A 17,886-nucleotide genomic window follows, 5' to 3' on the forward strand; every position below is an offset into this window, starting at 1 on the left:
TGTTCACTGAGTTAGTGTCAGGAGACATTGGTCTTTCTCGAGGGAATCTGAAGAGGCTGGTCTGCTGAGCTTCAAAATTGTTGCAGAAGCCCTGACTCCCATGGCAGTAATGATAATCATATTTTTATGTTACTTTACACATTTTCCTGGTAGCAGTTTTTTAGTTAGTGCTTCTTAATTTGACTCAAGGTTGGTGTTGAACCATAATTCTGTGTGAGGATACATATTCTGAATATGTTATTATGTTTAACAGACAGCTAAACCTCTATCATAAACTCGCACAAATTTTTTTCTTGTATGATGTTTTAGAAATATGAAAAATCTGTTTCACAGTAGCTTTAATTTTTTAAATGTTTTGTATATTTTCTCTGCTTTTTGGTAATAGTGTTAACAGTTTCTCTTGATAATCACATAACTGTGACACCTGCTATATTTATCCAAAAGTCACAGGGTTCCTGGAGGATAAGTGCTGCTTTTGACCTCGATTTGAGCCTAAGATTTAGCTTTTTCAGTCTGCCTCAATATAGATGGCAGATATATTTGAACAAAGAAGGGAGTGTGGCATCTTGGAACAATACTGAAGTCAGAAACTGTAAATTGAGCTCTCTGGCAAAAGCCTTCTGCCAGAAATTTCACGTGTGAATACATATGTCAAGCAGATATGGTTTTAGGGGGAGCTGTAGTGTTTGTATCGGTGTTGCTGGAATGCAGAGGAATTTCAGGACTAAACAGTAATGATAGAAAAGTGCAATTTAGAGTTAACCCTGGACTAATTGGACTAATTTTTTTTTCTATCTTTTCATCTATCATAAATGATCAAGAGAGTTATTTCCCAATAGACACATATTTGAATTCTTACCTGGTATATAACAAAGATCCTATACTGTTAGGAGAAGAATGGGAAATTGTCCTTCTTTGAGTTTGTTTTTAACAGAATGGATCCCTCACCCTTTATTCTTCTCCATTTTGCTGATGGTATTGCAACAAAGAAAGAATTATGTAAGCTACCAGTAAATTTAGGAAATGTAATTATATATTTTAATGGTATTTTTTCTCCAGCAACTTGATCGGAGCAAAAATACACCTTTGATTCAAATTCTTGCTATTGTGTCTGATTAGCAGTATAGCACATGTCCACTTAGGAGAAGTGCTGCACATCCTGTGTGGCACGTGGAGATGAAGTTCTCTTTTATTAACTGGAGTTATTGTCTGAAGAGTCCACTAAATAGTTCATAGTAGCGTTTTTTTATACTAGTGCAATGTATAGACTAAATGAATAGTACATTTTCAGCATGAGGGTACCTGGTGTAGTAGCTAAGCTCTGATCTATAAGGGGAGTTAACTAATACCTGTTCTTTAAATCACACAGAGAAGCCTTATCCTAGAGGAACCCCCTAAGCATGGACGTAGAGAGTGAAAGGGCAGAGGCACCCTTCATCTTCGTGAATAGCATTTGAGCTCTTCTTGAAATATATTACGTGTTTTTTAAAAATAAAATCTTTTATACTGTGATTGAATGTTTGTCCTGATTATTATGTAGTGGTGATTTGATCTTAATTTGTTTTTCTGCAATGGTACTGTTACTATTGTCTTCTTCTATCACTTACTCGACTTGGAAGACCAAAGCTGCAGAAAGGGAGTCAGTCCAGTGGAGTTCTCTAGGATTGCTGATTGCAGTGACTCAGCACCTACCAGTACAAAGTATTGAAATTACAAAGCAGCTGTTACTTTCTAAGGACTGAGAACATTTCTAAAAGAGTAAATGAATTGCTATCAGTGGGGTTTTAAATCTGCTATTGGCTGCATATTGTGGGGATGTCTAACATACTGTTTTAAGAGAGTGGGGAGATTTATTTCTGCACCAAAAAAAGCCTGATTAGGTTAACTGGTCATGAAAACAGGCCTCCTTCTCAGGCTGAAGTTAAGAAAATACCATAAGACTCGTAATGTTTTTGCTATGTCGAAAGTAGTTTGCTGATGAGATAAAAGCTTCTGATGTTCTTCATAGCCTTGAAAGGTACAGAGCATATCCAGGCAGACAGAAGACCTCACACCTTCTTTTTGTGTTACCAAAACATAAATACCTAACATGAGACTGATCCTGTCAGTGCACACAGCCTGTCTACACCCTGCAGAGCACGCCAGACAGCCTGGCTCCAAATATCTACACAGCGCAGTGCTGCATGGGTAATACACATTGGTATAGCTGGCACTGGGATCCAACATGAATGAATGTCATGATAGTGCTCATATTTTGGCTTTCAGGTTTTCTAGTTACCATATATGTCTCTGTGTGTTAAACATTGTTAAACGTGCTGTAAGTGCTTTCAGCATAAGATTCATACTACTTTATTTAAGCCATCTTAAACTTCAGGTTTGAAATTGGTTACTAGTTGAAAAATAGCAACATCTTCGGAGCATGAGATCTGTCTTCCTCCAGTGACAGAGACTAGCATCATTGGTTAGGTAGGACTGGAGGTCACCTTTGAATATTGTACACTAGTTGAGCTGAATACAGATCACAGTTTCTTAAAGATGGACGATTTGCTGCATTTTCCCAAATGTTCTTCTACTTTCCTCTGTGACTGAAATTCTGATTGGCTTCCATGCTGTAACTCTCATAAGAATTTGTAATCATCAAGCAAAATTAATTTTCAGCTTTTACTTACCCTGTGGTATACTGGAATGAAATCTGTTGAAAACAGATTAAGGACTAACCTGAGACAGGAATCAAGTGTCTTCAATTTTTTGCTATAAAGGATGGTAACTAAATAAACGCCATTTAAAAAATCTTCTGTGATTATGTCTAACATACTCTAGGTAGAAGTAGTAGGAAAAATAGTAGAAATGTAGTAAGAAAAAGACTCTGTTGGTCCAAAGCCTACTGAAGTCACTGGAGTCTTTAATTTACCTGGAGTTTGTGCATTATCTTTATGTTCCTTCAGGTATTTGCCTATGAATTGTGTGCTTTTAGGGATGAGTGTCAGATAACTTTGAGAGGAGTCTTCTGCTTTATATTTGAGGTTAAAAATGTGATAAGCTGAGATAAGCTGATGTTTATTGTTTCCCACATGACTGAAAAAAAAAAAAAAGTAATTCTATGCTCTAGATTTGGCTGGCAATCACCAGTACAAATTATTTCAAGCTGGCGTTTGATGCCCTATATTTAGAGATTTTACTACAGGGGGACTTTGCAGAACTTGTGTAGACACTGTGGGGTTCTTCTGACTCATATAACAGCGCTACATGTGGTATTCTTGCCATTTGTACCAGTGTTGGGAAGGTCAGGTCTGTGCTGAAGATAGGAATGAAAAGATGTACATCCATGACCTGCTTTGGCCAAAGTCCTTGGCCAAACATACATACATACATTTGTTCTGGGTAGTTTTCCTTGTATTGATACAGCCTGTCTAGTTCATGGCAGTGCTTGTAGAGTGTTTATAAAGAGCAACTTTGCTCAATGGTTAAAAGTCATTTACAGATGTTATTCTACTGTATTTGCAAAATACCCCTTCACCAACAGGCTTACTTGTTTTTCATATTAAGGAATCCAAAACAATTGAGTGGGTGTGTGGGGTGGACTGGTTAGGGGAAGCAGATATCTTGTAGCTGCAAGGCAGATGCCCAAGAAAAGCGGCGTTGTCATAAGTATAGTACAGTGAGTTATCTGACAGAGAACTATACAAAAATGGATTTACCAGCTTCTACTGCAACTGAAAAAATTGTCACTACACCTACCATGAGGTGTATGAGAGTGGATGAAAGCCTCTGAATAGGGGGCATGAAACTGCTCCTTCCTCTTGGATGGTGAGGCTAACTCCTTATATAAGGATAACCACACGGGACAGAGCTGACTGGCGGGGGAAGAGGAGGACCTCTAACAAAAGTCACATAACCAGTGTATGTATCAGATAGATTGGGAGCTTGAAAGCCTGCTTCTGAGTGATACATAAACATGTCAAAAGAAGCAGCAGGCCGGATTTCTCTCAGCTTCACCACTTGAGAAGTTTTAGGATGATGAAGGGCTTATTTAAGTGCACAGATTTATGATCATGGGCCTATGTTAGAAGCAGCTCCCACTTCAACATACATTATTCATTTTATATGTAATACTAGGTTTCTCTATTCATTGATCCAGAATCTCAGCCTGCCCCAGGGGGTTGTGCCCAGGGAGGGTTGTAGAGCTACAGTCCTCCTGTTTCTTTTAAGTGGTTTTCACTCTCGCAAAATAACAGCTCTGGTAACTATTTTCCATCTCAAAGTGGAAGGAATTTGTCTTTTTTTTTTTTTTTTTTAATATCTTTATCAGGGCCTGACTTTAGACTTTGAACTTTCTTTGTTTCTTTACTCCAGACCTGAAAATCAGTGACAAACCCTCCAAATGACTTGATTTTTGGTGAGGTTGCCAAAATTGTGCCTCTTTCCTCTGTGAGGATATGTCATTGATCCAGTTACAGCTGAAGACACCTCTCTGCGAGATGATGGTAGTACGACAGTTTTGAGCCAGAGAAAACAGATCTACCTACATCCTCATAATTCTGGGTAATGGCCATAAGCCACAGAACTGTGGTTGTGATAAATCTGCCACAGTGGCTATTACTGGTTACCAGTATTGTACTGTGTGACCTGCTTCCTGGGCAGGCATCTCTGCTGAAGATGCTACAAGTTTGGAATTACAGCAGCTGTGGAGGTGATGCCCACAGCCACATACTTCTTGCTGCTGCATATCTGCAGACATTCCCTTGACTGTTCCAGACCTAGAAAGAATATGTCATATTGGTCTGCAAAGCAAATCTCCACTGGATTTAAAAGGTATGAACTTATATGGCAGACAAAGGTTGCTAATGCTCCGTAAGCAGGTAGACAGTGAAGAGATGTCCTGAGACCCAGACATGCTGTCTCTCAGACCTGGGAGATGCCACAGACCCAACCAGCATTTATAGAAAAAGACAGAAATACCTTTTCTATTCAAAATGTACTTGTTTTTTCTTGCTTGTGGAGTATTGTGGCAAACCAGAACAATTCAGCTAGCTCTGAGTAATTGCAAAACTCTTCCCACAGTACTCTGTGGGATTTTGCTGTATCACACCATCACTGAGAGACAAACAAAGCAGTTACCGAAGGTAACAAATTCAAGAGGGAAAACCAGGTTGGGGTGAGTTTCACAGTGTTTATGCAAAATTATTGTGAGAGTTTGGATTTTGCATATGATGTTACGGTAACATGTGCATATGTGTAATCAATGATAGACCTGTGTTTCATTAAGGAAAATATAACCTCTTTCACAAATTGTACCAGCAGAAATTATTTCCCTTTGGATTAGCAGGCAGTGAGTAAAATGTGGTTCATGATGATCACAATGCTCCAACAATGTTGAAGTGGTATATATGATATGACTTGTGACACAACTGTGCTTAAATCTTAGTGCCATAGACTGCAGTAGCAAAGTCTTTGTGAAGACACCCTTTCCACATTAGAGGAGTAGGGCTGCAGCTCCTAAAATAAGTGTTTGGCAAAGTTAGGAGCTTTTGTCAAAGTTGTTTCAACAGATTAATTTCATCTGGGGTGCAGCTGGCTGCTTTGAAGGTACGCTGACTGTGGAAGAGACATTAGTTTCTTGCCACAGTCCTACCTTCCCCTGGGTGATGCACTAGCTTCCTCAGAGCTTATTCAGAGCTCTTCATTTGTGCCTACCAGGGCTGCTGCCCCTTCAGATTTACTAGCAGCAATGATTAGATGATGGCTTCCCTGCTCATTTTAGTCAGTACCTGCTGGGTAACCTAACCAGAGACCTGGGAGTTTACAGCCAGAACCAGAACAGGAGGTCTATCCAGCTGGCCCAGAAAGAGTTGGGAAAAGATATTTCAGTGGCCTTAGGTGTACCATCTGCACATCCTGATGGTAGATCTTTATCCAGTGAGTGACATCATGAGGTGGTTACAATTTTGTTCCCTTTTTTGTTGCTAATTGTTAAAATACGCTGAAAATGCTCTTGCTTTACTCTGTGCTGTGTGGATGTGTGAATGACTGGTGTCAGACATGGAGTTCATCTTGCCTGCCCTTACACGCACCTCAGAGGCTGTTCTCTGACATGTTTCTTTTTGAGGCAGTTTTACTTCAGCTGTCCCACCTTCCTGCCGCTGTTCTCCACTTCTCCATCTCTCCCTTAAATGTGATTATACAAGTGATTTTCATCTTCCTGGTAAAGGGGATTGAGAAACTCTTCCTTGTTAAAAAAAATAAAATAATTAACACAGAGGTCCCCTTTCAACTGGAACTGCTGCTGAGAAAGTTGTTTGGTGACTTCAGTTGAATACAAGATGATTTCAGGAGGATGTATACAAGCATTGCAGTGCTCTAGTGCTGCGAGAGTTGTCTTTTTCAGTTGCTTAGAAAAAGTGACAACTGAAGGCAGTCTTTGAACTCTGTTTTTAAGCTTTGTTAATTGTTCTCTGTAATGAATGCAGTCAGAGAGTTTAGTTTGAATATATGCAGAGATCTGTATTGGAGCCAGTCACACTGGGCTGCCATTGTAGGCAGAGCAGACAAAGGGATACAGCTTGTGTCCTTTGCAAGCAGAGGTGAGATGAATCATGCCCTGTCTTTCCTCTTGGAAATAAATTGTGTCCTGAGGTGACTAGGTCAGCCATGATGTCTGTACATAAGAGCATCCTAATTGTGTCTGGGACATAGGATCCAGCGTCCTAAAGCACCATAAATAAATACTGGAAGAGAGAGAATGTGGGGAAGTACTATACATGCCTGCCCTGACACCATCCTAGCTGTATAGCCAGTTCAGTGACTGACAGAACCAGATGGGAGCTCTGAATTACATGTGGTTTATTAACCTTTGGTGGATTCTTCGTTTGTGAGTTTGTGTATTCTTCCCGTGTTAATTTGTGCATTCATGGTGCTCTTTGGTAAGAATCCTTACCAAAATCCTGTTTTGGAAGGCTCTTAAGGCCTTATTTGAAGGCTTTTAAAATTAAGTGGTGTAAACACTCTTCTTAATGAATGAGATACTAATAGTTTGGTAGAAGAATCTGGGGCTATATATTTTGTTCTAGGTTACCCTGTATATTGGTACACGAGAATGAGTCTTCTGCTCAGAAAGGTCTGTCTTAGTTCAAACTAGCTGAAATGTGGGCTGCTCAGGTATGCTCATGGGTTCTGGTCAATCCACCAGCTAGAATGAAAATGCATCAGACTGACTTTTTTTGTGTAAAAACTAGGAGCTGGGGAGGGAACAGAGGTTTGGGCCCTAGGTCATTCCTAAGACTTAGTATTTGAGCATAGTATTTGGCCAAGTTCTCGAAGAAGCTGGGAAGCCAAGTTTGGCTGTTAGCTCTAACCAGAAAATTTGCTTCTGGGCGTGTGAATGCAGGTAGAGTTGTGCACCCAGGAGGAAAATGTATGCTGAGATAGTTGCATTTTTCACAAAGCACCTGTGCTTGTCTGTTTGCATAACTGTACAGTAAAAGATTTTCCTTGAAAAAGTAGCCAAGTTAAAAAAACCCAACAAAAGAAGAAAAAACCCACAACCCTACTCTCCAAAGTGCATAGCTAAAATGTAGTATCCTTTTTTGGGATTTTTAGGAAGTAGCTTACATCTTGCAATTCCATTTCCTTTCTAGTCTTTTGAATTCTTTGATGTCGTAAAAATAATTTTTGTGACAAATTTGGGTCAGTGAATGGTGATTGGAGTTTCCATGCTCTTCAGTGTGCTGCAGCTGGACAGTACTGTGGTTGTGTTTTCAGCATTCATTGTGTACAAAAACAATTTTCAGGTCAGCCTTTCACTGGAATACATTGAACTAGAAGAGTAATTGTACATTTACCTTTGAAACTTCCCTGCTCACACCAATAGGTAATCATTGGCACAACTAGACCATGTCATGCAAAGTATTAGTCCTGAATCTTAGATTTACATTTTTGTCACCAGTAGCAGTGTGACAGACACCCCTGCTGATTGCATTCCTTGCTGTGCTAGCTGAAAGTTACAGGAACTGTTGCAATTTAGACAGTCTTTCTGATTCCACCTTTAGAAGAGGTCTGTGCTATGTTTTCTGGGGCAGCTCTTGGGGTATATGCTGTAGCTCTGTATATCAGACAGTTTTATACTGATACCTACCAACTGAACTGCTTTCTCATTCTGTGCTAATACTAGATCAGTTCATGTGAATGAACCTGAAACAAACGTTTTAGGTACTCCCAGTTTTCTCATATTTTTAAAACTGAAGTTCTCACATACTCTTGAAGTTGCTTTTCAGTTTCCTAGGCTTAGGGGCAAGTGGACACTCTTCATTAATTTTCTCAGCTCCTCCTAATTTATTGCTGTTTGTCCATGTGGTGCATTGCTGCTGGCTAGACACCAGCTGCCCACCAAAACTATGCTGTCATTCCCATTCTCAGCTGCACAGGGGAGAGACAATTTGATGAAAGGATTGTGGGTCAAGATGAGGGCAGGGAGAAGTAAGTTACCAGTTAGTGTCACAGGCAAACCAGACTCAACTTAGGGAAAAATTTTTTTTATTACCAATCAAATTGGAGTACAATAATGAGAAATAAAACCAAATCTTAAAACACCTTCTCCCCACCCCTCAATTCTTCTGACTCTTGAAAGGAGCCCCTTTGTGCAGTCTATACTTGGGAAGTTTCTGTTCTCATTTCGGTTGGGGATGAGGGGGTGCTCTCCCTCTCATGATGGAGAAATCAACAGACAGAAATGACAAGCCTCAAGCATTTTGTGATCTCTGTGTGACAGGGCAGGGAAATAGTTCTGGGCAATGACAGTTTCAGTGTGACTGCAAATGTGCTTTAAGCACATGAGGTGTGACTGTGCCTGATAGCAAAGTTTCTGCCACTAGTAGGATGGCTGACTGAGCTACAGCTGTGGTTAGGAAATGAAACTGGAATAAGCTGATGGGATGACCAAAGCTGATGGCTGTGGGAGACTGGAACTGGGAGTGTTCTGCTTGAAAAGTCAAGAAGTTTCCTGTATAACATTCAAGAAGATGGGAAAATAGATGTGCCCCAAACTAACTTCCAGATTTACAGGTACAACTCAATGCTCTTTACTCACAGTTATTAGAACTGAAAACATTGCTGTCTTAAGCCCAGATTTTACAATCTTGTAAATGATAAACCCGTAATTTTTTCAAAAAAGTGAATCTTTAGGGCTTAAAATTCAAAGCTTAAAAAGGAAAGCTTTGAAACACGTGTTTTAAAAAACTGTGGAAGGTATTACAGTCCTCCTGAGCACAGAAGCTGAATGCCTCATCCCGTGAAACAGACCAAAGGATTGCACGTAGTTCAGAGGTTCATGTGTTCAGAAGCTACTGAGGTACTTGAAATACAGATTTTGCATTTTTGAAAGCTTGGCTCCCTGAAGTTCCCTTGTTGGATAGGGGAAACGGTGTTGGTTCCTGGTAAGTATCTAGTACCTGTCTTCTACCTTGTATTGCTTCAAGTTCTTACAGGAACTCTGGGTTTTCAAGTGACTCAGATAAATCTCTACAGACTGCTGAGTAGTGGAGCCCATGTTCCCTGCTTCTTGAGCCAGTGTCCCAGAAACAGCACTAATCAGTGAGTAGTGGGGAATATCTTCATGTTTTCCTCTGTCAGTCTTTTCAGGCATGTTAGACACATAGCAATTCCCAGATGTGTATCTGACTGGAGTAGTTTTCAAACTCTGGATTGCTTTTTTACAGGGACCAAAAGTGAAGGTTAAATACCTGTCTTTGGGAGGGAAATACTAGTTATGCCTCACTGAGGTGATGCCTCTTAGTTGGCTTAGGCATTCTTATCGATGGTAAAGAGAGGGTTTTGAATTCCCTTCTAGTACTCTGTATTTTCTCCTGTGATCAGCTAAATGTTTCTGTTTTCCATGTAAGTCTCTGTATTGTACTCCCATGAGAGAGATTTTTCTTTTAAGTGTGGCTGCTGTGCAACCACACATATGCAGAATACACCAGGGAAGTGGTTTGGGTTTTCTTCTCTAAAGAAATTGTGTTGGCAGGAAATTATTTGCAGTACTGTGGATTGACAGTATTGTAAATGTTCCTCCAGTGCTGGCTCGAAAGAGGATTTTTTTCAGGCTTTGTAATTAGAACCCATATTCAAATGTCTGCATGTATGCAATATAATTTGTTTTAAGCTTGAGCTTAAAAAGTATTTTTGACTTTGCCTGGAGGGCTATACAGAAGTTAACTAATTGTGTGGATAAACAAGCCAGATGATGCCTCGTATAATTTCGCATGTTTGGTCAGTAGTACTGTAGTACAACACTGATATATATGGTTTGATTGTTTTCTGTCTTTATAGCAAAAAAATATTGTTTACTTTTGTTGCTTAGAGTGAAAGAAAGTTCTTGTTCTGGCAAACTGAGCTCACTGAGTTTCATAATTGAATTCTGAAAATGGGAAGGTGTTTAAAATGTGCGTGTATTTTGTTTGGTTTCTTGGAAACCCTTGTACCTTAGCTAATATGAGAACAGAAGCACAAAAGGGGTCAAGCTGGAAGGGACCGTAGTGGGTCAATTGCTCCAACCTTCCTGCTGAGGCAGGGTTGTCCTATAACACGTTGCACAGGGTTGTGTCCATATGGCTTTCAAGTATCTCCAATGAGGGAGACTCCACGACCTCTCTGGGCAACCTGTTCCCAGAGGAACAGGTCATCCACATGTCCTAGATATATCACATATGATGTTCTAGGTGTATCTGATTCCTCAGCTAGAGGACCTGTTCTTGAACTGTCCCTGTTCACACCAGTGTGTCCCTCACAACTAAAACAACATAACGAGGATCTCTACCTGTTATTACCTTGTGTTCCAGCTGATGAACATTCCCAGTAATTATTTCATCTTCCCTTTCAAAAACATGCTTCTGTATGTGTTTAGGATTTTTTTACCTTATGTAGCTTAAATGAAGAATTAGTTTTAGGAAGGAATTGCTTTAAAGATGGTACAGAATCCTGTGGTTTGGCAGGGTGTGTGGTTCCTTTTAAGTGCTGCAGTTCTGTGGATGTTCGCTTGTTCAGGCTTCATGTGAAATTTTACAGCAGTTCTTATTAAATACTGATTATTCACCGGAGTCAGTATGATGAATATTTTTATATTTTAATTACTTGCTCATATTTTCCTATATGAGTTACTATTTTCATCTGTTTTAGCATTTTGATATCTCCAGGGATGTTATAAAAATAAAGTTAATTAATTTTTAAACCTTCACTTCTGTTAGTAAATATTTAAAAGGTACGAGCAGTCTCACTTGTTGCTGATTTTATTTTTGGAAGGAAAGGTTTTGATTGCTTTCTTGCATGGTCAGTTTGAAAGTCCTTTCTTTAACATATTAGAGTAGGTACTGTGTAACATGGTGCATTTTCAGCAGTCTAGTTATTAAGAATTTATCAAAACCAAGGAAATAATATGCAAAAAGTTGGACACTTCTAATAGCTGTAGACTTAAGATGACTGGGACAATTTATGGTTATTTTATTGCAATATTCATTCCACCACCTTAATGCTTCAAGAAGTAAAATTTAAAGTGTTTACGTCTTTGATGTCAGCAAATGAAATGGATTTTTTGTCTTGTTTTCTCTTGGTTGTTGTTTTAGATGCCCCTGCTTTCCTTTTTATGCCTGAATCTCTTCCTTCAGTGCATCTTCAGTATAAGTTACTCAGAGTAGAATTATCTATGTTTCTGTTCAACTGCAAAGATTAGAAACTTTGTTTATAAAGGGTACCTGATCATCTTCCTTCATCTGCAGGTAACTGGCATTGGGGCTTTAAGAAGAAGCTACAAATACCATAAAATTCAGAGCTGAACAGCTGGGATTTTAAACTTAATGTAAAGGTCTTAACAGCATTGTCTCATCCATGAATAGCAGAGTGGTGCCTATCATGCTAACCAGGACAGTCTCACATTCAGTTTGGAGCAAAATAAGTGTTCTAAAATGACTACCCATTGCACAGTTTTGGGATTTGACAAATTTTACATGAATTTACATACTTGCTTACATGTCTATAGCACTCACTTCCTACATACCTTTTTATGGTTTTGGCATTAGCACAAGACTTCGATAAGTCTAATTTTGCTGTCTTTGTTAGTACGGTAAAGTGCTCAATATGTACGTTGATATTTCCATTTGAAACCTAATGAAAGCTGTTTTCTATATGTGATCCTAAACAATGGATTTACTCGTAAGCCAAAAAAGTATCCATGATTTCCTGATGCTTAAACTAGAAAGTTTTATGTTAGTCACAGTGGGAGAAGTTTGTAGAATTGGGAATATTTTACATTGGTATCCCTAGAGATTTAGTATATATAGAGGTTAGTGTAGATAGAGCTTCTTGGCCCCATCCATCCTTCCATCCATCTTTCCCTGAGAACACATGCTGTTTGAAAGGGGAGTTTGAAATCTGGTTGGCCATAAATACTAATTAAATTCTTGGTGTGGGTTCTTGCTTTCAGAGTCGCGATAACTGTTGCCTTGTGCTCAGTGGGCCAGCTCACAGTGGTTATTGTAGAGGGTAATGAATGATGTTTATTTATGCTGTGTGCCTGACCACATCTGGGGGTGAGAACATGCTGGCAGCTAATTGGCCTGGCAAATGACCAGGCTGCTACAAAGCAGTAGCTTGTCCTAGGCAGGAAAATGAAAACTCAGGCAACTGTCATCCTTTGCTCTTATTGATGGTTCCTGGTAGAAATGACAGACATTAGCTGTGGATGTGATACTGAGATCTGCTCTTACTATATGGATTTCTTTCAGTGAATGCCTCTGATCAATTTGCTGTTATTAAGACCTAGTGAATTAATCTCATCCCCAGGGACTCATGTAAATTGATCGTTGGTAGAGTTATGTTCAACTGTGTTTGTTCTCTTTTTTGTCCTGAGACACTCACATGCTTCCCTTTAGAACTGATCACCTTAGTGAATGTTGAGGACAAGCAGTCCAGCTGGGAAGGCTGTGTTGTGTGCCTTGGTTGGCATCGAGCAATTTCCTGAAAGTGATGCCAATGCTGCCTTTAAAGATCTCAGAACTTTGGGTTTCTTTGAGCTTGAAGGAACTAGACTCACCAAAAATGGGAGAATTGCAATAATTCTTCAATGAGGGGACAGCAAAGAACACAGTTTGAATTTTTTTATATTACTTGCGTGTACTAAACTACCTTCTTAAGAGCCTGAGCCCTGCAGGTAATCCCTGTCCCCAGCAGACTGCTTTGTGCCTGGGCTGGAACCAGGCAGTTGTCTTCATTCCAAGCTTAGTAGCACTTGTTGAGTTTTAAAGGTTTTTACTCCTTAAAAATCCAGGATACATTTAAGTAGGTCAAAGCAAAAGGAATAGGAGGAGAAACGGCACTGTTTGGATTGGTGACAAACTGATTACTCCAAAAGTTATGAGGCTGTGATTGACAACCTGCTTCCCATGGCTACTTGAAGTTGATGTTAGCAAGAAGGAGTAATAAAGCTAGTGTGTCTTGATAAATAATTTTGGTGGTAGGGAGGTTTGAAAACAGAAAACTTGAGTATTATTTGAATGGCTGTTAGCGTGTAAAATGACCAGATGAACAGTCAAAATACACCGCGGATTGTTGTATTAAGTAGCCATGCGATGGAGAATGGCTTTTGGGGGCTTTTGGACCCTTCTGGTTTGAAAATAAATTTGTGGCATCTGGCACTGCAAAGAACACCTGCTGAGCATTGAGGTTATGCCATTGATTTCAAAGCTAGGTGTATTTTCTCTTGTCTCACTATACATAACATCTGTGAGTAGAAAATAGATTCTATTTTAAAAAAAAGCAATCCCATTGTATGTTTTTCATCTTTCCTTGTATCTGTATGACTTCTCTGAAACTTATATATTTTAAAATTTTCCTTTTTTTAAAAAAAAAGATTTTATTACTAATATTTATTTATTTTTGGGAGAGTGTGAATGTTTTTTATTTTACTTTTTCAAGGTATGTAAAATAGGCAAAACAAAGGACAGTTATATTAATACTTTTGCTGGATGAGTAAGAAAATATGAATTAAATAAATGTAAATGAAATAAGCCTTTAGCTTTATTTTTGCCAACTGTGAGTGCTTTATGATATTGCTTAGAAGACCAGATGCCTTGCAAGCTTTTTGTAAACAGTGTATAGAAAAAGGGATGCCTTGTTCTGTTATTCCAGAAACAGTGGGGGGGGTGGGAAAATCATGCTTATGCAATCAGGAATTTGGTGGTGTAAAAAGAGAAGGGAAAATATGGTAGCTTAAAAGCTTGATATGGGATTACAGTTGTTTTTAGCACTTGATGGTTAAGCATCTTTTACTGCTCTGTTTCTGAACTCCCATAACTGATAATTTAGCTGCTAATTCAGTTGTGTGATGATTAATTGTCATGAACAATTCCTTGAAGAGCACTATAAATTTCATTTTCGTTTCTCTGCTAACTGTAGCAGTTTTTACTTCCTCTGTTATTTGTGTGTTGGCCACCCAGTGATGTCTGTGATGAATATATACCAAAAACGTGTATATGCAAAATATAGTCAACAGATATATTTGCTAGAAAACCTTTTAGAGCTCACTTTTACATGCAGAAAACTGTGCTGATCCTCTGATTCCCTGCTGAATTTTCACCATTTTTTTCCTCTTGTAATAAGTAAAAAATGTATGATGACCAGATTAAGATAATTTTTCTCTCTGACAGTACTGTTCTATTAATAACTGTAAATCTTGTTTTCTCCCCCTCCTCCCTCGCATCCATAACAGCTAGCCGATGGCGGAACCTCTTCTCTACACCTGTCTCCTTGGCTTTTCCCTATAGTCCTGTTGCAAGACTCACCCCATATACCAATGGCTGTAACAGTCCCAGCTTCTCTAAAACTTCCAGTAAAGCAATACTAACACCTGAACGGACAGGTAATGCTTATCTTTTTATTGATTTACGGTGCTTACGAAAGTGCTTGATTTTATCTAATCCTGCTAGCATTTAACAGCAGTACTCTTTTTGGATGATTGTATATGAACTCATATCTCAGAGGGAAATTGTAGTTTGGGGGGGGTTTTTTGATGGCCTAAAATTTGGCTATTAACTACAAGTGTTATGCAGCATGTTATGGGAGAGTGATGCTAGTAAGTACCACTAATGATTTACCCAGTAGTACAGTTGTGACTGTGTTAGCTTAAACAGTCCCCAGCTTTGTTGCTTATTTCTGCCCCATAGTGCCCCTTCCTTGTGTCCACAGAAGCATATGTACAGCTGAGTAATGAAATCGGCAGTGAGAATTTATAATAAGAAGAGCTGGCAGAATCATGCCTGTTTTCAATCTTGTATTGTTGCTAATGTTCAAGATTTATTTTATGTTTTCCACTATTTTTCAGGGAACACACAAGTAAGTTCTAGGAAAATAGAGAACTTTTGGTGGTCTGTAAATTGCAAGGATTTGCATTTTCCTTCTTCACTACAGATATCAGGAGTCAGTTTGTATCTGTGGCTTCTCTTAAACTGCACTGGCAGTGGAGAAAACAATCTTCTGAGGCATTAACATTTTATTGCTGGCAGGAACAGACTTGGGCTGAGGATGGGCTCATGATCAGTGTCACACCCATCTGTGTGCATTTCAGTGCTTGAAATCACTGCAGAAATCCCTATTTTAAGGGATATGGGCCCTGTGAGTGAGAAACAGCTCCAGATGGAGAACCTGCTGTAGCTATCTGCATGTGAGTGAAACGTCTTCCCTATTCAATGGGATGAAGCCTAGTTCCTAAATGAACTCATGCTATTTGAGACACTCTCAGATACCTTGTCTAGCTTCCCTTTGCTGCTCCAAAAGAGCACAGCTGTTACTACCTCTGCAGAACCTCAGGGACTGCTGTAATGTGCACATTTAAGAAAGCAAACACATTTGCTCCATGCAGCCCTTCCAAAGCAAAGTAATCCCCTGCCTGTCCTTTTCTTTTGGAGATATTATTAGAAAATAGCTGAATTTAGGATGAATTTTAGGTGGCTGCTTTCAGCAGTGCTAGAGGATGCAAACACACCTGTGATACAAGCACAGCTGGTGAGCCATAGTCACAGCAGTTCTTGCCCTGCAGGCTGTGGGTCTCTCATGGTCCAGAGGACATTAGAAAATTATTTACTGTTTTAGTTGATGGGATTTTTCTTTAAAGTTGGACAACAACTAGCTCACATATAAACTAATTGCAAATTAGTTTATATTTTACTATCACACTCCAGGGAAAAGTAGAATCCAGAGCCTTTCAAAAAGGTAGCTCTGTGAAGGAAGCAATGCTTTCTCTGTTGCATAATGTTCAACCTTAGTTGTTACTGTGATTGATTTATGTGATAATTATAGATAGTTTAAAAAAAGAATAGTAAAATTTAACTAAATGGCTCAGATGCAACGTTTGAGTACTGAGCAGAAGTCAGTGACACATATCCACTTGTTTTGCAAAACAGAGTAGGGAAAATCACAGTCCCGTAAGAGAGATGCAAATGCAGATGGTGGTTAGACTACACTAATCTGAGCTGTATCAGAACTGTATTGGGTAAATTATTCATTGTCTGGGCTATGCAATGCTATTTTGGGAACAAGCTGAGGAATCCATGATCCATTCCTACACTTACAACTTCTCATGAATATCAAAGCTCTCTGCTAATTGTTAGGGAATTGAACTACACTTCTGAAAGTTTTTATGTGCTATTCAGAAAATGTTTTAAGCTACTGTGATGTCAAGAGCAGATGATTCTGAATGAAGGTGGCCAGATATATTTGTAGCCTAAAGTGTATGTTTTCTTACTTAGGGTACATTTCTAGGAGTTCCCCTTTGAGTCCACAGTCATCGATAGACAGTGAACTGAGCACTTCGGAGCTGGAAGATGATTCCATCTCCATGGGATACAAGCTGCAGGACCTCACTGATGTTCAGATCATGGCTCGTCTACAGGAGGAGAGTAGGTGGCACTTTTTTGGTTTTCGTAACAGTCTGAGGAAGACTTCCCATAACAGTTAAAACTGCTCCAGTCTGGTCTCAGTGAAGTAAATATTTTTTAAGTGGTATTGCCTCTTGAGTGGCAGGTGGAAGTACTCTTCACCGGCATGGAGAAGGTGTGCATGTTGTTGGGTTCATTTTAATCTGAACTGGTACTGGATCTTTCAAAATTTGATGTTTATATTTTTCTGAATATTAAGTGAAATAATTTTATTTCTGGAGAGGGAAGATCCTAAAGCATTTTTCTCATGCATGCTTTAATGAGAAAGGTAAAAATAAGCAGCTCTCTTGGCTTTCTTTGCCTGCACTTCAATTTTCTTATATTTTTAGATGAGTTTTGAAATTAAATCCCACTTAAATACAGAATTGGGGCTTTTAAATTCAATATCTTGGTTTAAAACTAGTAATTATGCACAAATCTGAGCCTAGAGTATTCTTTGACATATAGTTTGGCTTAATAGTAATTTTTGTAAAATGTCTTTATTAATAAATAAAGGGCATTTGACTTAGAGGTTACTGAGACAACAAGTGGAGTATTTCTCCTGTGTCCTGTTAGTTCCAAGTGAGATATCAAGGAGGAAGTGATGAGATTAAAAGCAAGAGAAATTCACAGATGGGGCCTGAATGAAAATGCCAAGTAATAAGTGATAATTTTAAAAAAAAATAACATGAGCAGAAAAAATTAGAGCTGTGATCTGGCTGAAGCCACCAGACTGGGCAGGCAGAGTGATCACTTGCCAGCAGGAGAGCATGCTGGTGGCATGCATCATGTTAAGCAGAGAAATTAACAAGTGTTCTAATTTCAAAAAGAAAAAAGTTATGACTGTCAAGGATACAGAGGATTGCATTATTTAAATGACAGCTGTGCTCATCTCCTTCAGAGTGAGGTTTAAAAAAATACTTCAGGTACT

General features: G+C 39.0%; 1 protein-coding gene across 1 annotated transcript in view; it reads left to right on the top strand.

Annotated features, from left to right (window-relative positions):
• SLAIN1 (SLAIN motif family member 1) overlaps positions 1–17,886 on the top strand; it is a 49,527-nt gene that overhangs the window by 12,869 nt on the left and 18,772 nt on the right. Inside the window, 2 exon segments of the mRNA XM_041419940.1 lie at positions 14,753–14,902; positions 16,788–16,937. Of these exon segments, the coding sequence (XP_041275874.1) occupies positions 14,753–14,902; positions 16,788–16,937 (300 nt within the window).

Source organism: Onychostruthus taczanowskii, unplaced genomic scaffold, assembly GCF_017590055.1.
Source record: "Onychostruthus taczanowskii isolate IOZ18803 unplaced genomic scaffold, ASM1759005v1 scaffold62, whole genome shotgun sequence".
Classification (NCBI taxonomy): Eukaryota; Metazoa; Chordata; class Aves; order Passeriformes; family Passeridae; genus Onychostruthus; species Onychostruthus taczanowskii.